General features: G+C 35.2%; 1 protein-coding gene across 2 annotated transcripts in view; it reads left to right on the top strand.

The window, feature by feature from the left end:
• Positions 1 to 26,137, top strand: part of LOC148944983 (Fanconi anemia group A protein homolog) — a 58,329-nt gene that overhangs the window by 5,956 nt on the left and 26,236 nt on the right. For both annotated transcript variants that reach the window (XM_089099130.1, XM_089099129.1), the window contains exons 2-7: positions 7,799 to 7,943; positions 12,673 to 12,743; positions 14,077 to 14,285; positions 16,866 to 17,065; positions 20,124 to 20,265; positions 22,117 to 22,361. In XM_089099130.1, coding sequence (XP_088955256.1) covers positions 7,799 to 7,943; positions 12,673 to 12,743; positions 14,077 to 14,285; positions 16,866 to 17,065; positions 20,124 to 20,265; positions 22,117 to 22,361 — 1,012 coding nt within the window. The remainder of the gene's footprint in view (positions 1 to 7,798; positions 7,944 to 12,672; positions 12,744 to 14,076; positions 14,286 to 16,865; positions 17,066 to 20,123; positions 20,266 to 22,116; positions 22,362 to 26,137) is intronic.

Raw genomic sequence — 26,137 nt, 5'->3', positions numbered from 1 at the left:
CAGATTAAGCTGAAAAAAAACTCAATAAAGGGCCGGACTTACCCAAGTTCACCCTACTTGAGTGGAGTTTTAAGCCACATTAATAGGTTTTTCTAAATTTAGTAAATATATTTGCAGATCTTTAAAAGCTTGTAACTGAGATTGAGCAATGTTGTGAAGCTGAAAATATTTTTCTTATGCTTCATTTAAGCAGAAGATCTATTTTGCAAGATTTCACTTCTATAACACAAAGATTTTCATCATTGATGACAAAGGTCATCAAAGGTCAGTTCCTCTAGCGGGAGGAGGAGTGGATGTATTTACTTTAAAATTCCATCCCAGTATATACTTTAGTCAATAAATTAATTCCTGAAAATTTCATTTTCCTAACCCCTTACCAAGATAGCAAAGATGCTATCTTGGTAACCCCTTACCAAGATAGCAAGAAGTAGCTAAACAAGAATATTACCTGTGAATTTATCACTTAATCCATTTTGTATGCTCTTTCATAATTGAATTATTGTTTCTGAAAAAAAAAAAAACATTTTGAGCCCTTAAAGAGCTTAAAAGGCTCAAAACAGCCCATAGTACCCAAAAGTTTAAAAGTATGTTTTCAAAAAACTTGGTTAGTGAGAAAAAATTGGTATTTGTAGCTGATTCAGGAATAGTAATTATTATTTTCCTTAGTCCTAATCAGGGGTGTTTTTTGGGGGAAGCAAGTGGGGCAGTTGTCCCCTGAATAATGTTGAGAAAAAAATTATTATATATCCCATGCCTCTTGACTATCTAGATATGGATTCCTCTTGCCCCCCCCCTCCCCCAATAAAATGCTGGAGATTTGTCCCTGGTCCTAATATAAAAATGGTTATTTGGAAACTGTTTTTCAGAAATTTATAAAAGAAAGGAGCAAAAAACCCCTCAAAAACAATGTCAGTTTTTCTGTGAATGTCATTTTAGAGGATTTTGGGCTCTTTTCAAAAAATCCTGTAAATTTGTTTTCCAAATAACATTTTACTAGTGAGACAAAGTAAAATATTAATTACCATTCCTGAATCAGCTGCAAATGACATTTTTTTCTCACAAGACAGTTTTTTTAAACATGTTTTACCTTTCAGTTTCCCATTAAGGATTTAAAATGAAATTTGCTCCAGAAACAGTTATTGAACCATGAAATAGCATAAGAAAAGACATCAAATGATGTATCAATTCTCATTCTAGCTAAATTGTGCTGTTGGCCTAAACTGTAAATCTACCTTGTTTCCAAATATAATCCTAGGCCTATCATACTGACTGCCACCATAATAGTTGTAACCCCCAAGAGCAGGAGCACAGCTAAGAGGAGGTTAGTTCAAAAGTTCCATGACTTGGAACTTTGTGGTGTCTTTGGTGTTTTAATTTGTTGGCACACTACACAATTTCTTTGTCACCTTCTTTATATCCCCCCTCTAAACTCAAAACCCTAGCTTTTCCCTTGCCTAACTGTGCCAGATATGGTCCTAGGCTATAGGCTAAAGTTTGTTGATTTTTTTGAGTTAGTGCTATTTTGCCATATGCATCAACTATTAATAAGAAATAGCTTCATAAAATAATGCAAGTAGCAGAATAAGCAAAGTATTGCATAGAGCATAGGGCTAGATCTGGCTTCATTAGGCAGGAGAAGCCTGGGACAACATTGCCATGGCAGCAGCACCTGTAACTTAGGGTAATATACTCAGTAATTAGAATACCTAGTCACCACCCCAACATTTAAATCACTTTAAATTCTATTAAAGTAACTAGCAAGGGGATTGTTTCATTATTGGATTTGTCTGAATTCAGGGGCGTCGTTTGGGGGTGGCAAGGGGGGCAATTTCCCCCCAATAATGTGGTGAAAAATATTATGCATCCCATTCCCTTTGACTATCCAGATATGGACCCCTCTGGGCCCCCCAATAAAAATGCTGGAGAATTGCTCCTGTCTGAATTTGTCTAAGGTGCTGCTTTAGTGGTCAACCTCTTCTAAAGAAAGCATACTAATAAAGTAGAACTGCTAGCCCTACTATAAAGTTAGAACAAAGTGTCTAAATCATAGACAGACTCTATCATGAATACATTCAACCCAAAGGAACTACTGGAAAGCAAAATAACTATGTCTAAAATGGCTATTATGTAAGAATAGCTTTTGTCAAATTTTAAACATTAAAAAAGGAAAACATTCTCCCAAGATTGTAGTCAGCCAATCCTAACTAGCACAGTCCCAACCATCAGTCAACCCCAACTATCTGCATCACATCCAAAGTTAGGAACCTACTATCTGTGTTAGTGAAAAATGCATTTTAGTCAAAATATTTTTCCAAGATTAGGCACTTCTGAGTACTGGGAGTATTATCCAAGGCTATTCAGAAACAGTTTTAAACTGAGAGTTGAGTGAATACTAGCCAAATCTTTTGTTATTATAGTTTTTAGTTCAGAAGAGACAATATACAAGACTGTTACCAGTTTAAGTTTACACCCCCTTATTTTTTTCAAAAATGGACTGATATTAAAAATACACAAAATCCTTTTTTAATACATATTTTAAATTCCTCTTCTTCTTTTTCTTTTATCCAGCGTTATTTGGTTTATACTGAAATATCCTGGATGTAACTCCTTTCCTGGTTTCTTCTTCTTTTTTGTTTTCTTGATGATGGGTTGGTGATGCTTCATGTAATGGATAGGATCAAACCGAGTGCTGTTTTTTTGTTGTTTTACTCCTGAAAATAAAAAAAATCAATCACATTTCTTTCTTCTTTTTTACCTTAAGACTCCCTGCTTATTTGTAACCTAATTCATCACTATTTCAATATCATTTCCTTTTCATTACCAATTATCTGTCTTACCTCTCACTCAGCATTCCATAGCTTTCTATCTTTCTAATTCCTCACCTACCTAATTTTTTCTCTCCGAATACATTTTATTTACTTTATTCCTAAAAACAATGTTTTTTTTATATAACAATTTCCCCATTCATACAGCTTTCCATCCATTAATTTACAATACAGCAATTTCAAAATTCATATTCTAGCTACACCCCCTTATAGTACTTGAATCTGAAGTTTAGTAACATTATGCCAACCCTTGAGCTGGGTGAATAGAACAGTTAACCTTAAGAACAGTGAAACATTTGAAGTAAACACTCTAAAAATACTTTAAAAGAATTATAAATACTTGTCTCATTTCTAAAGGTACACTGCTTCACTTTGCCCCCATGCTTCACATCACAAACGGTAATATTTTATAATAGGGAGGCTACTCAAGCAGCAAAGGAAATAGTAGTAAAATGTAATGGAAATGTTTCAAATAGGCTTTGAAGCAGTGTGCCCTCAAGAATGAGATAAGTAAATATTTATGATTTTTTTTTCGAAATTCATGGTGCCATGTAAAATTAAGCATTTGTTGCTAATAGTTTTTTTTTTTTATTGAGGTTTCAGATGACTGTTTAGCCTTCTTTTGAAAGAATCAACAGAGAAGTTTGAACTATTATTAACAAATGGCTATCTCAAACTGGTGACTGGATGCCTGGGGGGGAAGGGGGCCTTTAGGGAGGGGGGCTAGTTGCCCTCCAATCTGTTTGTTCAGTTAAAAAGGGCACTAACAAATTTAATTCCCTTTCGAATGAGCTATTACACATCTCTCTATGATAGTCTGGCCACCCCCTAGCCCTGCTAGAAAAAAGAAGAATACAAATAGGAGACATATCAGTGCTGGCAATGCAAAAAAGCGGTTTTCTTTGTTGTTCAAGGAGGGGGCCTGTTATTTCCCTTTAAAAGGTTTTTGACCATTCTGATTCCAATGGTACACTTTTCATTTTAATCTGGCGCCATTTTTGAGGGGTTTCAGGCTATTTTTTGGAATCACCATAAATTTCTTTTTGCAATAATCTTTTACTTTTAAGACTAACCGAAATAATAGTCACCGTTCCTGAATCAGTGTCAGATGGCAATTTTTTTTCACTAAGTAGCTTTTTCTAAAAAGGTTTTTAACTTTTGGTTGCTATGGTCTGTGGTTTGCTCTTTACTAGGTTGCAGCTACCTCTCTAACCATGATTTGGAACTGGCTGATTGTAGAATTTATTGGAAAGAACAACATAGATATGAACAATATCTTTTATATAAGTCACTAAAAATGAGGATACCAAAACACCCAATAACTTTATACCCATGCTGATACGCGAGATATCGATACGTCAGATTACCAATACAGCGTACAACCCTTTCCTCAGGGACCATGGAGGGCCATATCATCACTAAAACCATAGGTATTGGACCTTTGAACTATGTGGAACAAAATAGCTATCTTGAAATTTTGATTGGATGACTTTAGGGTAAGGGGTCTAGCTGCCCTCCGATCTTTTTGGTCACTTGAAAAGGGTACTTACAAATTTAATTCCGTTTCGAATGAGCTATTACATATCTCTCTGTGATGCTCTGGCCACCCCCTGCTAGAAAAAAAAGGAAAAAAAAGGGAGACAGACCAGTGCTCCCAATGCAAAAAAGTGATTTCTTTGCTGTTCAAGGAGGGGGACTGTAATTTCCCTATTCATAGCTTTCGATCACGTTTATTCCATTGGTGAACTTTTTATTTTGTTCAGACGCAACTTTTGTGAGGTTTCAAGCTTTTTTTTCGAAATCACTATAGCATTCTTATTGCAATAAACTTTTACTTTTGAGACGAACCAAAATATTAGCTACAATTCCTGAATTAGTGTCAGATGGTAATTTTTTTTCACTAGGTAGTTTTTTTTTTTTCAAAAAGCGTTTTTTAACTTTTGGTTACTATGGGCTGTGGTTTGCTCTTTACCAGGTTGCAGTTGCCATTGCAATCATGATACCTTGCCGGGACATGCTTTAATAAAATGAGCTTAGAAAATGACTAAAAAAACAACAGTGGATACCGATATTCCCGATACGGTACATGCGATACCAATGCGCACGATACCGATACGCCTGATATCGATACGCCCAATACCACATACAGCCCTTTCCCAGGGACTATGGAGGGCCATATCGTCATCAAAACCATATATATTGAACCTTTGAACTATGTTAAACAAAATGGCTATCTCAAATTTGTTGTAGGACTAGTTGGGGGGAGGGGGGTTGGCTATTTGCCCTCCAATATTTTTGGTCACTTAGAAAGGACACTTATAAATTTAATTTCGTTTCGAATGAGCTATTACACATCTCTCTATGATGCTCTAGCCACCCTTTAGCCCTGCTAGAAAAAAAAAAGAAAAAAAGGGAGACAGATCAGTGCTACTGATGCAAAAAAGCGATTTTCTTTGTTGTTGATGCAGGGAAACTTTAATCTCCCTGCAAATGGGTTTTAACTATGCTGATTACAATGATAAACTTTTCATTTTGGTCTGACGCCATTTTTGAGGGGTTTAAGACTATTTTTCGAAATCACCATAAATTTCTTTTCGTAATAAACTTTTACTTTTGAGACGAACCGAAATAATAGCTACCATTCCTGAATCAGTGTCAGATGGCAAATTTTTTTCACTAGGTAGCTTTGTTCTAAATGCAATTTTTAACTTATGGTTACTACGGGCTGTGGTTTGCTCTTTACTAAGTTGGAGCTACTGCTGCAACCATGATAATACCCTCTAATAATGCCCAATATTTTTGTTGTTAGACTACATGTTCTTTAAATGATATTTTAAAAATAAAAACGAAAAACTGGCCCCTTAAAAAGATAGTTCTTTTATTTTGGCATAATACCCAATATTTTGTTGTTGTTAAACTACGTGTTCTTTAAACAGTATTAAAAAAAAAGAAACCCCCTTAAAATAGCTAGTTCTTTTATTTTGGCATAATTTCCTATATTCTTTTTAGGTACACTACATATTCTTTAACCTTTTAGATCTAAACTTGGTGTAGCAGCTTAAAAATAAACAAATAAATTAAATTAATACATCGAACCCTTATAGCTCTTTACTATAGGCAACACTGTAGGATTGTTTCTAGGTTAAATAGGCAAGTAGAACTTTCAATTTCTATTTCAATGAACATCTGGAATTACCCAGGGGGGACATGGGGGAATTTTCTGGGGGGAGGGGGGTAAACGCCTAGACCCGTTTTCCAGAGGAATAGCCTAAGGATTGTTTTGGTTTTTGTCTGATGAACTGTATTTCAAACAGTAAGCTGTATGACAAATGTAGTTCTATGCTGCTGTCTTGGGCTATAATGACAGAAAGGGTGAGATGACTGGAACATGTTCTAGAGATGACGGATTGCCAAAGATTGTCCTTTTTGACCAAACAATAAGCTGGCCGTCCTCAAATGGGATGGGAGGAGGTCGTATGGAAGGATTTAAGGAAACTCTTGACTTCTTGGCAGGGTGTAAAGAGAATGGTTTTAAATTAATTGTGATGGAGGTGGAGCGTGTTTAGCTGTGTTGTATTCAGGTGGCTTGGTGGTGCAGTGAGTTGTTAGTAGTAATAGTAGTCACAGTAGTATGTATACTACTAATGCTTTTGCATACAAGCGAAAGCTTTCCATGATGTGGTAATAATAAATAAATATACTTTTTATGACATGACTCTGGTTTGTATAATGACATCATGTAAATAGATTTAATGACGTCGTTCGTTTGTTGGCATATTTGAAATGTGTATGGTGATATGGTGAACAGTTTTGGATGGTACTGGCAAATGACGCGGCCAAATTTTGGATAATGGTAGAGATGAGTTTCAGGCAAGAGTATCAATAATTCAATATACTGATACAATGCCCTTGAGCATAGATTGTGGCATTGAACCAAGTATTGGCCAGAACTATGAATGTGTTGAAGAACTGAAGTGTCATCAGTGGTTGTTAATTATTTGTTATTTGCTTCAACCTAAAATGGCAGATACAGTAACAACAAATTTAGCCATTGCGTTACTTTTAACACATAAAAGTGTTTAGTAATGTAATGGTTAGTTGTGGTCAGGGCCGTCACGTATGGAGTCACGTACGTCGCTAAAATTCTTTGTTCGGTTCAATAAAGACCACGAAAATACTGAAATGTCATCTACAGAAATTTCGAACATGGTCGGTAAATTCAGCAGTTTTCCCGACTCCTACTGTGATTTTACAGATGGTGCCACAATTTTCCATTTGGTTAAATAAAGAACATTAAAATGGGGACATGATATTTACCGAAGTCTGAATCTTGGTTGGTAAATGCAGCAGTTTTACCGACTTGTGCAGTGATTTTACGTATTGGTATTCGAAACGGGCATTATGCTAGTTTTTGCCAAAAACAGTCTGTAAAAATGACCAGCCAGCCGGTGAAATTCCTCCTCCCCCCCCCCAGCACTTTAGCTAGTAACGAGCCTGGTTGTATTAATATAAGCTGCTTATAATTTAGTGTTACCTGTTGTCTTGGAACACAAATAATAACAAACAATTAATTAACTTCAGTGGTATATACTCTGGAGGAGGTGCTATACTTTAATGTAAATTATAAATTGTACAAAGTTTCTTTGACTCATAGATTTTAATAAATTCTTCAAATTTCAGTTAATCTTATATATTACGAATTACCATGAAATTTGATCTTAATGATGTATATATATTGTTGTTGATATGGGTTACTCTTTACCTATAGTTTGTTGCCACAACTACATGAAAAGAGACCAACAGTACCAAAAGTCCAACAATTTATCAACAGAAAATTTACTCCGGAATCAAATGAGGGTTATGGGGATTGACAAGGACTATTTACTTTACACTTGTTGTTGGCTATTTAAAAAAAAAAAAAAAAAAAAAAAAAAAATGGTGAACAATCAAATGTTTATATTTTTCTTTTCTAGTCTTAATGTTAGTGGTGACGAAAATTATATGAAGAAATATGAACTCGTCCACAAATCAAGAGTAGCTCTCAGACTATGGTTGTTAGATTCAAAGATTTTACTCAAAAATGGTTTTCTTATAAATGCAGCAAACATTTTGAAAGATGTAAGTTTTTTTTTGGTTCTATTGAACAGGGTATCTTTTTGACTGTAAATTTTGCTGAAACCATTAATAAGGCTGTTAATTTTTTTTCTTGGGAGGCTTAATGGCCTGTTAGGCACAAGAAGAATTACTATTAGAAGCATAGCTATGCAAGGGGGAATTTTTTTCCCCAGACGATTCTTGACGGATCTTTCATGGTGGAATCATCTTGGGAGAGCAACCCCTTTACAATCCCTCGGGTAAATTCTAGGAGAAAACATATTAGAATGCATAAGGACATGATATTTGAACCTACAAGGATCACTGTAGGTACAGGACCCATCGCTCCCCTTTTTTGGAAAAATTCATGCTTAAGGAATGGACTGTCCAAATTCATGTCTCCCACGCCTCCCTTGGAAGAGGCCTATATACATCTAGGGCAGAAAATATATGCAAACAAGGAAGGGCTGGGGAAACCACTCAAGTATTTGTTTGAAAGACCATGCCTAAAAAAGCACGCTTTGAAGCTTCTTGAAACCTGTTTCCCTCTGCTAATGCCTGTTCATATATATTCCTGTGCATATGACTCTGGTTTGAAAGGATTTTGTTGACTTGAGTTACCCCATAACTAATGCGATTAGTTCTTCTGAGATCTTATAAGGGACCCTAATCACCAACTAGATCCTTCCTCTTTTGAACCTTTGTCTTCTTTATGAAGAATTGTCACCAAGCCCCTGTTGACCCCTGTCATGATGATTATTTAACCCCAAAAATTTATCAGTGTCGCAATTTTCTCCTCAGGCCCAGTGTAGCTTCCCAAAAAAACCTCTACAGCCCAAGCTGACTCTAATTGTTATCTCGAAATAGACGAAGTTCCTTATTCCATGTTCTGACTGTCCTACTCTGGCCACCGCCACCAATCCCACTAGCCATGCTGCTTCAATTGCTATCCCAAGAAAGCTAAGTGTAAAAATGGTGCTTTCACTGCCCGTATTAAATTCCCAAAACTTTTGTTAAGCAACGCCAAGAGCCTTAACTTTGGAAAAGTAGCTGAATTAGACTCTGTCAAAAATATATAGATTAGTTATAATCACTGTTACCGAAGTACAAGCTCAAGCCTCACAATTGTCACAAATTGTAACTTTTTCCCAGTTTATTTAACTAAGGCCCAAAAACTACCCCCTGAGTAAGCAGGGTGGCGGAAATCTTTTCTTCATCTATAACGATTTATTATCCAACTGGATAATAATCCTTCACAATTACTGAAATCATTTATTGACCTCTAACCGACTCAGGACTTTACAAAATTTGCTCTTGGATTACCACGGAAAAGTTGTCCCTTGTGTATCAAACATATGTGTATATGTTGACCTCAAGGCTTTGTCTCTCCAAGATTTTTTGACGAGTAATTATGAATCCTATTTTCCAGAAAAAAAAATTGAAAAAGTCCTCAAATAATAAACCTTATTCTAATGAAGAATTTAAAACGCTTATAAGAAAAATTATAAACCTTTTCAAACAGCCGTGCTACACAGGATAACAGTCTAAAAAAGCTCATGATAAAAAAAATAATAGAAGATTAGCTGGTCTGTATTATAAAAACAATGCTAAGAATCTCTATTCTAATAAGCTTAAGCGATATTTCAGGAAAATTAAAGTGATATGTGGCAAAAACCCTTCTGAAATTAATTTTCACCTCCTTGAACACTTTACTAAGACTACCAATGTCGAACATGTATTTCGCTTCTATTATAAAAGTCTTCTCTCATTCACTGGCCCATGTCCAACTTTTTCTCCCAATGCCTCCTTCCTCCTAATTTCTCCCTCCAATGTTATAATTACAATCCAAAAGCTTAGAAAATCAAGAACTTGCCCCTTGGACATTATTTTGTTTAAATAAATTGTTTTCAGATAAAATTGCTTAATATTTAGCAAATGTTTTCAACCAAGTCGATGTATTAAGTTCCCAGGTTGCTGGAAATATTGTTCTGTAACACTTGTCCCAAAGAAATTTACTAATTGAGTTTATTTCAACGTACGCCTCATTATACCAGTTGTTTTTAAACTTTATAAAGGTTTCCTTTGTAATTGGCTCAAGGTTAAAGTTTGCCCGCGTAGTGATGTCCGACTATTTGGTAGCTTAAGAAAAACTTCCAACACCCATTACCTTGTGCACTTGGTACATACTATCTTAAATAGTAAAACCTTTGTCTGGCTAAACCTTGTCTTATTTGACCTCCAGAAAACTTTTGGTTTGGTTGACTATAGGTTAGTCAACCAAACCAAGGTTAGCCAAACCTTGACCCTTGGCCAATATTACTATACAAACCAAAGGTCTGGCTAAACCTTGTCTTATTTGACCTCCAGAAGTCAACCGGTCAACCAGTTTGGTTGACCATAAAATCCTGATTCGCTTATTGCTGAATAACTTTGAACTTGGCCCTCTCTGAGTAAACAATTTAATCTCATTCTTCTCAAATAGGTCACAAGTAGTAAAATACAAAAATATATTCATTAACCCCTTCCTATTTACTGTGGAATGCCTCAAGGATCTTTTCTGGGAAAACTTTTATTCCTAGTAATGGTTAAAGAAAATAGTTCCCGAAGATGAAAATATGTCAATCATTCAGTTTTGCCATAGGTATATTAAAAGTGGCCCCCATGAAATCCTAACCCTTGTTTTGGATGAAGCTAAGAATCTAAATATGAAAATTAAAACTTAAATAAAAAATCATTACTATAAATTTCTTGAAATCTACTCTCAGTTTTCAAAACTCTATCCCACCGGAATTGTTAATGAGACGAGATAAACGCCCTGATGTTACAATTTCAAATAATCATGTACAGGTTTTGAATATTGTCAAACAGTCTATTGCATTGTTTAAACTGCACTCGTTTAAACTCTTGAATAAGTTTAATTGTCCAGTAATGCATTTCCTTTGAGTTAGCTTTTTTTTGTTAGGCTGTTGCTGAAGTAAGCATGTCGAGTCTGGCATACACGTCTTTCTAGTGAACTTAGCAAAAAATTTGAGTCGGTCCAGAAGCGCTCGCTCAAGCTTGTTTACAAAGAGATTAAAATCCCATATTTCCTCCTCCTTAAAGCCACACGCCTTACCACCTTAGAAGAAAAGTGGTAGCACCTTACCACTGTGCCTGGGATGCCTGGGACCTAGGCCCCGTCTCCCCTGCCTAGCCTCCTCCATAATTCCAACTTACTCGGCAATCCATGCTGTTACCGAGAGGTTCTAAAAGAGTTTTATCCACTTTGTCTTGGAGCACCTTAACCGTTCTTCATTGGGCTCCTTCATCTCCTTTTCCATTGATCGTGAATGATAATAATTATTGCCACTTTTTGTATTGACATTTTCTTTTTTAGTTTTATTTATTTGTGTTGCTCCTTATGATGTATTCTCAGCCCTGTTTTTTTTCAAGCTTTGAGTTCTATTTTTCAGTTTAGTTTTTGAAGTAAGCCTTTTTTCAGTTATGAATTATTTCTAATTGTTGCTTTTACTATTAAATTTTTGCCTTGAATGATGCTCTTGATTCTGTTTTGATTTTAGCATTGTTGGATTTGAAACTAGAATTCGGCCTTTCTTTTAGCTTGTAATAGTGGTTTATCAAAAAAGCATTGTCTTTATCTTGACTAAACAACATGTTAAATAATTGTAGCCCCCCTCCCTTTTTCCATTTATTGTATAAAGCTTATTTTTATTGTTTGTGTAGTTTCTATTTTATCAAATTCCTTAAATTTTTATACGGATCATTTAATGCGTGATATATTTCGGGTTTAGTTAGTTTTAAAAGTTTTTTGTTGTTGTTTTTCGTTTCGCTTTTTCTGTTAATTTTTTTTTTCTGTTTTTTTTAATTTTTTTTTTTACTTAACACGAGGAGTGAATTCGGTTCTATTGGAGCTGGTGATAGCCTTCGAAGTAAATGTTATCTTATATTATTACTTTTAGGTTGAGAATTGTATTTGTATGAACCTAATAATTAAACATTTTCCAAGAACATATCAGCTTTTAAATTTTAAGCTCAGTATTTTTTTTTCTCAATAGCTTTTATTTTGCATCAATAGTGATCGTGAGCATCGCTCTGATCAGTAGGTTATTGTGTTTACCAGTTTGTTAAGGTAAAAGATTGAAGTTTTCAAAGAGTTTTCTAAGATAGAATCTAGAAGATGCGGCAAGAAAGTCTCCTTAGCCAGCCATGAATATACCTAGAGATCTAATCAAAATGTGACATTTGAACGAGCAATCACAATGTTGTCTTTAAGCGATTGTTTTCTCAGGGTTGCACAGGTAGCTTACCAGCTGTATAAAGGGTATTGTTTTTTTTAAGTATACCCTTTAACTATACCCTAGCTGGTAAGCACAATTAGCTTACCAGCTGTATAAAGGGTATTGTTTTTTTTAACTATACCCTTTAACTATACCCTTTTAACTATACCCTTAACTATACCCTAGCTGGTAAGCACAGGTAGCTTACCAGCTGTATAAAGGGTATAGCTAGAAAACACAGGAGCAGCTTTAAGGTATTTCTGAAAAGAAATTGTCTGAAAAGAGATACGTTTTGTGTATTGTTTGCTCGGAAGTCAAATTTAATTTTATAATGGGGTTTTTACGAGGGGTCACGTTTTAAAATTTCTATATACCTCCTCTTTTGTTCGTAATACAGTTTCACAGTTACAAACTTACTAGTTTTATGGACTATGGACTTGCGGACTTTTGGTTTATGGACCTGCTTTTTATTTCAGGACGTTCCTCTGGAGCTGATTGCTAAGCTCACGGAAAGCCGATTAATGTCATTCTACTCATATATTGGAAGGTAAGATCTAGTTTCTTGATGGTCCTTGTGGGTCTCCAGATATCGTGACACACCATAAATTTTATAAGGGGCCAAAAATTCCTGGTCTTTTAGAAGTTAAGTCCAAATACTCTTAAATAAAAATGATTCATTATTTCGAAAAGACGGTTACCATTGATGTTCTGATGGTACAAATTTCTCCAACTCTGTTTAATTTTATGCAGTATTGATAGAATTCAGGTAAATGTTAAATAAATGTCTTTTTTTTGTTTTAAAAACAACTCTCACAAGTAGAATTGCTATGTTTGTGTTTATATCAAATTTTCGCATGATTTGAATAACTAGAAGTATTTTTTTTTTACTATAATGCCAAAAAGGGCATTTTTAATGGAAAACCCCCCAAAAAGGTATTTCGAAATCGATGGGGGGGACCAGGAGGGATAAATAATATATTTTCTTTGACTACACTGATTTGTCTGAATATAGAATTGTCCCGAAGACCCCCCCCCTGCAAATTTTGGAAAATTGTGATGTAAAAATTAAGATTTTTTTGTGTTGTAAAACCCTCCTGTAGAGAAAATCCAACTGGTTCAACAGCCATCCCCACCCACTTTAGGATCAGACCTGAAACACGTAAAATATTGATGAAATTAAAACCACAATATTTAAATTTCTGCAAAATTCAATAATAATAATATTTAAGTTTGATTAAATAATTTAAAATCCAGATTGAAAATTATATTTTACAAATTGCAGGTATATAAGTAGGGATTACTTTTGAGAATGCTTGATGACCTTCAAGCAAATTTTAAGTTCCTCGTTTACAAGGTGTTTTTACTGAAAAAAGAGCTTAATTAAAATACTGATTAATAAATAAAGAAAATAATAAAAACTGAAAATATAGAATGACACCGAGGGAAAGAGGGGACAGGAGCATTTCTTTAGTTGGGGAAGGGTCAATATCACCCTATTCAATGGGGGGTGGATTGTTTTAGCTATTGCACAACCAAAATCTCTTATAGTATTGTGCTCCACATAGATCCAGATGGGACCAAACGAAAAGAGAGAGTGGGGAGAGACTATTAAAATATCTAAAGGGGGTAGAAGCTTCATAGGAGGGAGTGAAGAGTGAAGTTCTTACCAAAGTGTGCAGGCAGAGGAGCCTGCAGCGGTCTGTTAGTGTCAAGTGGCTCGGTGTCCCAATGGGTGTCCGTATTAGTAGTCGTTTTCACATGTTGGGGATGGTTCGATAGAACCTAGAACCCCTGTTGTTTCCTAAGTGATGTTATATTAAACTAATATATTGATTTCGTTAAATTTTTCTTGTGAGTCTTTTGTTTTATTCTTCTTTCAGATTATCTGGAAATGCTGAAAAACTTGCCACTTTTTCCAGAACAATAGCGGATGGATTTTTTGAAGATTTTTACGAAAGGAAATGGGTTCTCGGCCAAATTCTATGTGAAATACTACTGATCCTTCAAGTTTTTGATGATGTCGTTGCCAGTAACTGTAAATTAATTTTAGACACAATCTGTCAAAAGTGGTGGACAAAAATAACGTCAGGTTTGTTTTGTTGCTTTTCTCTGTTCCGCCAATCAAAATTTTCCGTCCACCTACCTCCTGGACTTAAATAGGTTTTGTTATGTTTGTGTTGTTACTGCTAGTGTGCTATTACGCCATGTTTTCAGCGCCTGGGGAAAATGTTGGCTTTTACCTACCACCCCCTCCCCCCCCCGAATACCCCAGAAAAATATAGTATTGAAAAAAAAACGAAATAAAAGTTTTGCGCCCCCTCACCGGCTGCACCTAGTGATATCCACCCCCATATCCCCTCCCCAAGCTACGCCACGGGATTTTATTAAGTATGTTATCATAATGATATTTTAGACACGTTATGTTATGAAATTATATGCTATGATTGGAATTTTTAGGAAAGGCATCTGTTATCATTAATGATAGTTTATTATTTGCTATTATTTTCGTTCCAGGATGATGGAAACAAGAAATTATAGCAATTTGTATTACTATGGAAGGATATATTGCACCAAAATGTTAGCCACTTTGATGTATTATAAGCATTTCAGGGGAATAAAATTATTGTTATCTGTAATTCGAGGTTGAAGGTAATAATAAGTAATAAATGACCATTAATGATCATTGATACTTGGTACACAGATAGTTATTAGTCTGAATATTTGGAGTCACAAACACCATGCATTTTTTAGTGTGTGATTTTCTTTGCGCACTATTTGCTTGAAATGCTGTATATCCCACTCTAAAGTTGTATTCAAACATCTACAGTCTCTCCCACTACAGGATGTTTTAAGGCAGCCACCTACAACCTCCCTCCTACTGCAAAACTATTTAGTGGAGCCGTGTGCTGTATATATGCTAGTGCCTTCTTTGTTTAGTAGTTGGTTGGATTTCTCCCGATGCCACCGTAAAAGTTTTTAGTTCAACCATCTGCAGCCTCTTTCTCACTACAAAATGTTTTATTCCTGCCAAATACAGAATAATTTGTTATTGTTTCTTTTTTTTACTTTAAAAAATAGTACTTTTCATCATAGGAAAGTACTTGCTAGTGTTTTCATGATGAAGTATATGGCTGAAATCCTCTTGGTGCCACCGTAAGATTTTTAGTTCAACCATCTACAGCCTCTCTCCCGCTACAAAAAGTTGTAGTGCAACCGCACACGTATATTATTTGCTAGTGCGCTCTTTCCTTTTTGTAATAATTGTTGGAAATTCTCTTCGTAAGTGTTTTGTTCAATCATCTACAATCTCTCTGCCACTATGAAATGTTGTAGTTCAGTCATCCACAACGAGGTTCAGGGTTTCAAGGTTTTATTATAATACCATATTTACACAACATATTAAATTCCCGACAGATAGAAAATTCGACAGAGTCGGGAACAGAAAATATTTAACACATAGATTTAAATTAATTGTCTCTGCTCTGCTAATGTTCTAGTTATAGAGATTTAAACCAAAATCATCAATTTTTTATTTCAAACTACTCGAATAAAAAACAAAACAATAGATAATTCACCTTTCCAGCCTCCTAAAGCCACCCAAAACAAAATAAATGCTAACTTTATTCAACTCATCAACAGGGGAAGAGGGACCAACTCCTCCCCAAACATACCATACAAAGGAGGTGTACCGATGTATGTACAAGCTCATACGTACACATATATCAATATACACATACATATATGTACACATATGCCACATATTAACAAATTACATCTTCATTAAGCATTCCTTAATTTTATTTTTTAGTGTTGATAGGGGAAGAGATAGATTACAATTTTCACCAAACTTATTCCGTACTGTCACTAAACTATTTCTTAGTAAAAAACGCCATCTCTCGGATTTAATTTTGTTTTGTTTTCCCAGTTTACGGCCCTCTGGGTCCTTTGTGATTTTTTGTGATTGTAGAGTTTTTTATATTTATTGAGTAAAATAACTTGAACTTGAGAAACTTCAACTTGATTATTTACCTACTACATCTAACGGCTAAATATGGATACATTATTTAGTTTATCAATATGCATCTATTTTGTAGCTTTCATATGATATCCTTTAGATTAGCTACGCAGCCTAATAAGTATATTAGATTATGTAATATGCGCTTTTTAGTGAATCAGTTTATATATCATTGGAAAAACCTCGGAAACATTTTTTGTTACGGATTTTTTGTTGGATAAGCAAAGTTTGGGCCATGACGACATGCCGTGCAACCGCCTCGGACTGTCAGCTATATTGGTCATGGTCGAAGAGCAAGGATTTACCTTAAAAGACTCCGATATGCTTAGGATAAAAGACGCTTATAAATTTTTATACCTTTAAAAAAAATTGAGGAATTAGGGGATTTCTCAATGACTGCCTGTACATTTCACTTTTTTGTTCAATAGACTCATATAAATTTAAGTGAAAACTACAGAAAAGTAAACTATCCAAGCCAGAAGAGTGATCACCGCAGATTTTAGTATTGTTCTCAATAATTGTTCCTGACATGGAATTACTTTAATGATCCTTGGATGTATCAAAATCCCGTCTGTGTGGGTTTGTTACTCCCTCTTGAGGACTTAACTTGTCTCTATTTTTTGCGTCCATCTAAATTGCTTGGTCTCTTTCAAGGTGAGGCTGGTCTCAATCCATGTCTCGTAATGTTGCAGCATCCTTGCATTGCGAAAAAGAACCTGAAAAGACTATTCCGTCGGATCATTAAATATCTACTGACCTTAACACCGGACATAAAGATTGTCAACGCATTTGTTGAACAAAGCTCCTGGAGTTTCTTCTATGTCCAGCCATTGGTTGCAGAAACGCTGATCTCAGTAAGTATCACAATGCCAGGCTAGGCTAATGTCCATAGGTTGTGCTAGTAAAGTTCTTTTTCTTCTAACAAAGGTACCACTTAAGAGTCTTTTACAGAAACTTCGATCTCAGTAAGTATAGCAATGCTAAGTTGGGCTAATTATAAGCCACGTTAGTAAAATTATTATTTTTCTAAATTTTTGTCTATGTCCAGCCATTGGTTGCTGACAATCTGATCTCGGTATCACAATGCCAGGCCGGGCTAATTTCCGCCATAAATTGTACTAGTAAAATTATTTTTCTTCTTACAAAAGTACCGCCTTAGAGTCTTCCGCAGAAACTTCGATCTCTGTAAGTATAACAATGATAAGTTGGGCTAATTATAAGCCACGTTAGTAAAATTATTATTTTTTTAAATTTTTGTCTATGTCCAGCCATTGGTTGCTGACAATCTGATCTCGGTATCACAATGCCAGGCCGGGCTAATTTCCGCCATAAATTGTACTAGTAAAATTATTTTTCTTCTTACAAAAGTACCGCCTTAGAGTCTTCCGCAGAAACTTCGTTCTCTGTAAGTATAACAATGATAAGTTGGGCTAATTATAAGCCACGTTAGTAAAATTATTCCTCTTCTAAATTTTTTTCTATGTCCAGCCATTGGTTGCTGAAAATCTGATCTCAGTATCACAATGCCTGGCCGGGCTAATTTCCACCATAAATTGTGCTAGTAAAATTTATTTTCTTCTATCAAAAGTACCACTTTAGAGTCTTTGATCTCAGCAAGTATCATTATACCAGGCTGTGCCAATTTTTGCCGTAATTTGCACTAGTAAAATTCTTCTTCTTCTAAAAAGTATGACACTGAATCCCTTTGCAGAAAAAATTACCTTAATAGATATGGTAATATCGATAAAGAGTCAAAGACGTGGAGAGAGGATAGAGAAATTGAGAAAGAAAAACGGAAGTGAGAGTAAGAGGGGTGGGGGGGGGCAAGACGAACAAACGGGAGCAGAGTAGGAAGACTGCATGAAGAGGAATCATTTATAAAATTTGTATAGTTTATTTGAACCCGTGAAAGAAGACCAGAGTTGATTTTCTATATATTCAGGTATGACTAAACGTGCATGGTATGACTAAACGTGCAATAATACATAAGGAATTATGATAGCTGTATTTTTTGTGTATTTGTGTATCTTATTTTTGAAGAATTTAGCGTGTTGTTGCTGTCCCTCGGCTGAAAGTCGTATCAGGAGAATTGAAGTATGTTAAATTGCACTTGGTGTTCCTGATATACATTATTTTTAGAACCGATTATTTTAGAACTCATGTAGTTAAAATAGATTAGCGTATCGTCGCTGCCACGGCTAAAAGAAGTATCAGGCGAATCGAAGTATGTGTAATGTGTAATTGCACTTTGACCGTCCGGATCTGCATGATTTTAAAACAAACAAGCATATCGTCGCTTTCACGGCTGAAAGTCCTATCGGGAGATTATGTTCGATTGCGCTTTGAGCTTCCATATGTACATTATTTTTTGCTGAAATTGTATATTCTAGGCCAGGGTTTGTATTGCTCTGTTTGCCTTTTATTCGTATTTACGAAATGGCATGGTGGTTTCGACAGATTTTGAAATTTTGTTTCAATATATTTTACTTCTTAAAGTTTTTTTTTTAACAAGCGTGTGGTTTCAAGCGTATTTTGATGTGTTTTGACGCTTTTATATCAGTTATTGATGTGGTTTAAAAAACAGATATGTTTTCTGTATATTATGATAATATTCACAATGTGGTTTGTCTTTTACTAAACTTAGAAAGAAAATGAAACACAGGATAAAGAAGAATTATTTCTATGTCAATGAACATAACCAAGAAATAAAACTAAATCTTTAGGAACCATTTTCAGAATTAAAAAACCATGTCCAAACCAAAAATTAGTAAAACAAGCCAATAAAGAAAATGGGAAAGAAACAAAGGGTAATTTATGTCAAAAACTTAAATTCTGGGTAAGATGAATGACTTTAGTGAGAAGGAAAACTGAAAGACTTCGACATTAAGATGAAACTTCCCAAGTCTCCCGACCAGACGAACAAACAGACTGTCCCAACCCAATGCAGCAATACGCGATTTTTTATTTTTTTTTATATGGCCAAAACCCGCTTGTAAAGATAAATTCCTGGAAAAAAAAGTCCCCCAGTGACAAAACAAGTGGTCCCAATTATCTAGATGTAATGGAAAACAGATAGTCCTAGACAAATAAAGCAAAACAGACAGAAATTTCCTGTGAGCTCAAAAGTTTTCCCTGACCTCTCGACAATCCATTCCTCCCTCTTCCTCAAAAGATCCAACTAAAAGTGACCAAGTATTCTTTGGGACTTTAAGGCCATTCTTTGGGATCGGATACCTTTTCTGAATGAGTTTCCAAGTTCCATGAAGTGAGTGCCAAAAACGGGACATTCCGTCCCCCCAAAATGGGTAAAAATATAGTTTTCTGTTGCCTTCCTAGAAAACATCTTCAAGAACATTTTCCATTGGGTTGGTTCAGTGATTTTTAGGCCAACTCACGAGGTGTACCAACAAGCCCAACGTCTAGGATGTCAACGTCTAGAAACGTCTAGAATGTGTATTTGATACGGCCAGTTTATGGAAAAGGACATGTAAGTTAAGTACCGTTAACACGTGTCCTTATCTAAACATCAATTCCTAGCTATCATCACTTTGGAAAAATCAGAGCTGCTTTTGAAAGAAGAAGCAAGTTGTGGTTGGTATATAATGATTAAGTCTAGAAATTGACGCCTAGTCAAGTATCCGCGCAAATTGTACTTGGCTGACTGTCAGTATAACCAGTTATTACCTATATTTACCTATTTCTATTACGTATTTTCGAAGCAAATGTTTACAATTACGGTTAATCTAAATAATAATTATCATTCCCGAATCAGCTATAAATGACAATTTTTCCTCACTAGCCAATTCGGTTTAGAAGCGTTTTTAAATTTTTGTTCATTATGGGCCGTGGTTTGTTCTTGACCAGGTTGCAACCATCGCTGCAACCATGATTATAAAAGCTATTTTGTTCTAGCTTATGATTCCCTTTGAATCAGAAGAGATTCTTTGTGTCTTCAATGAAATATTGGAAGCACAAGAAATCAATTGGCGGAATGTCCTTGTTTCTTTTTCGGCATTTTTACTGCGCTTCAGTAAGTGCTCATCGATCCTTAAAGGTACCAATATTATTTACTCACTACCTCGTAGGCTAAGTTAATATTCGAATTAATGGTATAAGCCTAGAGAACTACCCGGAGAGAAGGAAACATGTTAAGAAAACAATTCTTACTTCATGATATGTAGAGTAATCATAGTTACCGCATTTTGCATGGAGCCTGTTCTTTATTTTCACTTAGTTCAGTGTTTTTTCTCCAATTTTTCTAATCTATGAATATTTTTTTCAATGGCTTTTCTTTAGTTTTGAATCATCCCTGAAACAGAGCATCCTTTACAAAACTTGTTTGTAGAGGACGTTAAAGTAATTGTAGTGGTGTTAACACAAAATTCATGAAAAAAGTCTATTGACTAAAGGTGATTCTACAAAAAAAAAAAAAAAAAAAAAAAAAAAAAAAAAAAAAAAATAGACAGCACATTGTTTCAGAAGAAACGACAAAAATCGTGAATTGACAATGCTGGATTTAGCAGACTTCAAAATTAAACAAAGGTTATTGGGAAAAGTTGTAAATCTATTAGAAAAATAGGAAAAACACGGAAATAAGTGAACATATAGGTTAGCTATATTCAAAATGTGTTCACTATGATTATTCGGTGTATTATGAAGTAAGAATTATTTTCTCAACATGTTTCCATCTCTTCAAGTAGTTCTCTAGGCTTGTACCAAATTAACCAATCACTTGATAAGGTAATTGAAGGAAAATGTTTTTTTTTTATTTTTCAATTTGATTAATTTTGTTGTTTTAACCGGATTTTTCCATAAATATGTAAATAAATAATAATTTGAATTAATCAATTTATTTTGTAAAGGGTCCACGTTTTACATAAGAATAATTAGCAGATGAACCCGTCTTTAACTGTCAAATGTGGTTACCACAATTCAATCACTGTTGCCGCGTTAGTGAGTTTGTGGGACAGTCTTTTAAGAGGGTGGAGTCAAAATAAAAGATCATTTGTTTCGCTTTTCTCAATCTTTCCAGGGATGATTTGCTTGGTCCAATTTCAGAGGATACGTCCTATGGACCAATCTCATGGGATATTTCTCAGATGTGTCTGATGTATCCTTTCTTAGATGTATCTGATGTATCCTCTCTCAGATATCCTTTCTCTGTGTCCAATCTCAGGTATCCTTTCTTAGATGTTTCTGATGTATCCTATCTCTGTATCCTTTCTCAAGTGTCCTCTCTAGGTATCCTTTCTCAGATGTATCTGATGTAACCTTTCTCTGTATCCTTTCTCGGGTATCCTTTCTCAGGTATGTTTGGTAGCAAACAGTATATGAAGGACAAGTGTGTTGAAACGATTAATAAATGAATCGTGAGTAAGTAACCAAAAATGGGATGACTAAAAAAGTAAGAATAAATAAATGACTCGATAAATTAATTTAAGGAAACCTAGTATTTTTCGAATTATGATTAATTAAATCCACACAGGTTAAAATCTCAAATTTTGACATTAAGATCTAAAAAATGATATTTTAAGAATAAAAAACGACTGCATTTGAGGGGCGGTTCTGATAGATTTGGTTTTTTGAATCAGTGATACTTCCTCTTTGCTCAATACAATGAATAATTGAATGTGATTATACTTAACTGATGATCGCAGAAGATACTCTTTTAGCTCGTGTAGTTAAAGATAGTGTTAAAATCAACTTGTTACTGGGGTATATTTCAATACCCTGTTTTACCAAATGATTTTATCAAGACCGAACTTCCCTCATGTACAATTATTGTCCCCTTTCTCTCATGAAAAGTAATCTGATTCTCTTTTCTCTCATTAAACCTGACTGAGTTTCCCTGTTCCCCATTCACTCAATGCTTTTTCAATCATCTGATATGGTTACATTGTTACAGAACAGATTAGCAAATGGCTCGTTGATAGTCTTCAGGAGAGTAAAGAAGATTGGTTATTAACTGCTTTTTTGGTTGCGAGACAAGCGGGCGGAGAAGGCCAACACTTATTCCCTTCGTATCAACGATGGTTTTCTGAAACATTTGGAGACCTGTCGACAAGTCCTGCTTCGAGTGGTAGAAAATTTGTTTTCTTAGTTGATACACTTCTGTCTTTGATTCAACACGAGTCTTTGCCAACACTTAAGGTACTTTTTGAAGCTTTTATGGAAGTTGATTTGTGAAGATCAAAGAAGCGTAACGATTAACTCCTGTAATTAGTATTTCACACATTTGCCATGATCTAATCAAACTACAATTATAGTTTTTAGTCCTATAATTTCAATTCTTCCTTGTAGCAAAAAAATATAATTTTTGGCAAATTGGATATAACGGAATATTCAAATTCGGTTTTATTAATACTATACACTTGAATTACAAACACCCACAAATACATTTAAAAAACCAATTCTGGGCCATAATCCATAATATTTGGCCCTCTAGGTCAATCCTGTTGAGGAAACATTATATGACACTGTTAAATATATCACATAGTCGTGGTCCTCCCTATTCCAACCAGCATGAAGTCAAATCACCTTACTTTACAATTACCAATAATGAAACTTAACTTATATTTCAAATTCAACTGGATAATACAAGATCTAATATAGTTTATAAATTTCTTATAAAAATAAAACTATTAATTGAACATTATAAATGTTTTTTTCGATTTTCATCGAAAAAAAAGACGAAGATAATACAGAAATATGTTCAATGGAAAGTTAGATATGTTAGATATATATTACTGTGGAATCTTGATAGTTCCAGCTTATTAAATCAAACCTAACGGACACGGAAAAACTTGTAGATCTAATAGGAGCTTGACATGTCAAGGTCTTGAATTATTTAACAGTTCCTTTTGACAACATGGATGCACATAACATATTTTGATTTGTTTCAACATCCCCCTCAACATGTCCTGAATGTTTCAGCTTAATACCCTTAACCTTTCTCAAGAAGCTGCAGATACGCTCTTTTGACAACCTGAATGTCGAGTCTCGCCTAATCTATAAAATTTAGGCTAAGGGGCAGCCTCCATAAATATGGAGGCTCAAGAGGACTGAAGCAAAAAATTACTGTGAGAAAAGAAGGAGACCAAAAATGAAAAAGAACAGGTAAGGGAAATTTTATAAGTTCTTTCATAATTTAAGGGCAAGGGTTGTAAGTTATGCCCTGGGGGCATATAAGGTTTTTATAGAAAGAGTTGTCATAGAAACTTCAAAAAGGGCATATTGGATTGAAAATTGAAATGGCTAGCGCCCTTTTTAATAGTCGAATCAAATTGGAGGGCAACTAATCCCCCTCTCACGCCCACCATTTCCCCAAACACATCCAATCAAAATTTTGAGATATTCATTTTATTCAACGTAGTGGAAACGTCTGGAAATTAGGTCTTTGAGGATTACCCCCTCCCCTCAACCCTCAGGGCAAGGGTTGTAAGTTATGCCCTGGGGGCATATAAGGTTTTTATAGAAAGTTCTGTCATAGAAACTTCAAAAAGGGCTCATTTGATTGGAAATTGAAAGGGCGAGTAATAGAAAGTGAATGGAGAGCAACTAACCCTCTTCTCACGCCCACCATTTCCCCAAACACATTCGTTTTTGTTCAACATAGTTGAAAGTTTTGGAAATTATGATTTTGAGGATGAAACCCCCCCCCCCCCCCAAGGCTCCCAAGGCAAAGGTTGTAAGTTATGCCCTGGGGGAATATATGGTTTTTATAGATAGCGTTGTCATAGAAACTTCAAAAAGGGCTCATTCTATTGGAAATTAACAGGGCTAGTGCCTTTTTTAATAGTCGAAAGTGACTGGAGGTTAACTAACCCCCCTTTTACGCCCACCATTTCCCCAAACACATCCAATCAAAATTTCCAGATAGCCATTTCGTTCTACGTAGTTGAAAGTTCTGGAAATTGGGTCTTTGAGGATGACACTCCTCCCAGAGCCCTCAGGGCTAAAGTTGTAAGTTACGCCCTAGGGGCATATAAGGTTTTTATTGAAATCTTTGTCTTAAAAACTTGAAAAATGGCTCATCCGATTTGAAATTCAGAGGGCTAGTGCCCTTTTTAATATTCTAAAGTGATTGAAGGGCAACTAAACCCCCTGTCACGCCCACCCTTTCCTCAAACACATCCAATCCAAATTTTGAGAGCCATTTTGTTCAACTTAGTTGAAAGATCTGTAAAATATGTCTCTGAGGAGGACACCCGCCCCCCTATAGCCCTTAAGGCAAGCGCTGTAAGTTATGCCCTGGGGGCATATAAGGTTTTTATAAAAATTGTTGTCATAGTGCCCTTTTTAATAGTAGAAAGCGATTGGAGGGCAACTAACACCCCCCTCTCACACCCACCATTTCCTCAAACACATCCAATCAAAATTTTGAGATAGCCATTTGGTTCAACGTAGTTGAAAGTTTTGGAAATTAGGTCTCTGAGGATGACACTCCCCCCACAGCCCTCAGGGCAAGGATTGTAAGTTATGGCCTCGGCGCATATAAGATTTTTATAGAAAGCTTTGTCGTATAAACTTCAGAAAGGGCTCATTCGATTGGAAATAAGGAGGGCTAGTGCTCTTATTAATAGTCAAAAGTGATCGGAAGACGAATATCCCCCACTCCTCTGACGCCTGTCATCTCCCCAAACACGTCCGATCAACATTTTGATATAGCAATTTTGTTGAATGTAGTTGATGGGTCTGCCAATTGTTTCTGAGTATGACGACACCTCCCCCCCCCCACAACCCTCAGTGCTAAGATTGTAAGCTATGTTCGGGAGGCATAAAAGGCTATTATAGAAAGCGTTGTCGTAAAAACTTCAAAAAGGTCTAATGTTTTTGGAAATTGAGAGGTCTATTGCCCTTCTTAATAGTCGAAAGTAATCGGAGGGAGAATCGCCCCCCTCGCACCCCCATCATTTCTCCAAACATTTCCGATCCACATTTGGATATATACATGTTGTTGAACATAGTTGAAAGGTCTGGAAATTTGAGGATGACACCCCCCCCCCCTTCCTCGATAGCCCTCTGGACAAGGGTCGTAAGTTATGCCCTTGGGGCAAATAAGTTTCTTATGGAAAGTTTTGTCGTAGAAGCTTCAAAAAGGGCTCATTTGATTGGAAATCGTGAGGAATAGTGAATTTTATTACTCGAAAGTGATAGGCAGGAAAATGCCCTCCCCCCTCTACGCCTATCATTTCCCCTAACATTGTACTTTACTGAAAATTTTCTTTTAAAAGTTTTCACTTTTATAACTTTAAGAAATCAAAAATTAATTAAAATTTTAAGGAATAAATATCAGCATATTTATATTAAACTGACATTGCACTTTTTTTTGGTAAATTCATTTGAATTTTTTCCAGTAAAATCTAAATTGTATTCTGGCTTTTAGAAAGCATGGGGATTAGAACCCTACTCATATTAATTTCTGCTCGTTTTGAGTTTGACTGTTATTTATTTTAATTTCTGTTTGTTTTGGGTTTTATTCATTTATTGATACTTATTTGTGGTAGTTGTATGCTTGGTAGATAATTTGATTCTACTTTTGTTCATTTTTGGTTTAATGGAGTTCTTTGCTTTTTTTTTAGAAAAAACATATTTTGGGAAAACAGTTTTTTTAATTAATTAAAAGAAGATCAGAAATTAAATAAAAAACACTTTTCAACTAAAAATAAGGAGCAACATTAATAAGAAGCAACATTAAAACTTAAAACGAAAGAAATTATTACAAATTTGAGGGTGTTTCCATTCCTCAATACCTTGCTCTTTACGCTAAGTTTTTTTAGAACTTAAAAGTAAGCTAATTGTTCAATTTAAACGTCCTTGTGTTTCACGATTCATTCTTAAATAATTGGAGCTTAAAGTCAACCCTTAGCGTAAAGAACGATGTGTTGAGGAGGGGGCAATCCCCCTCGTGTTTGTAATAATTTCTG

Source organism: Artemia sp. Qi Xiang Cuo, chromosome 13, assembly GCF_049724085.1.
Source record: "Artemia sp. Qi Xiang Cuo chromosome 13, ASM4972408v1, whole genome shotgun sequence".
In the NCBI taxonomy this organism is placed as follows: Eukaryota; Metazoa; Arthropoda; class Branchiopoda; order Anostraca; family Artemiidae; genus Artemia; species Artemia sp. Qi Xiang Cuo.
This window is presented reverse-complemented; position numbering and strand designations above follow the sequence as displayed.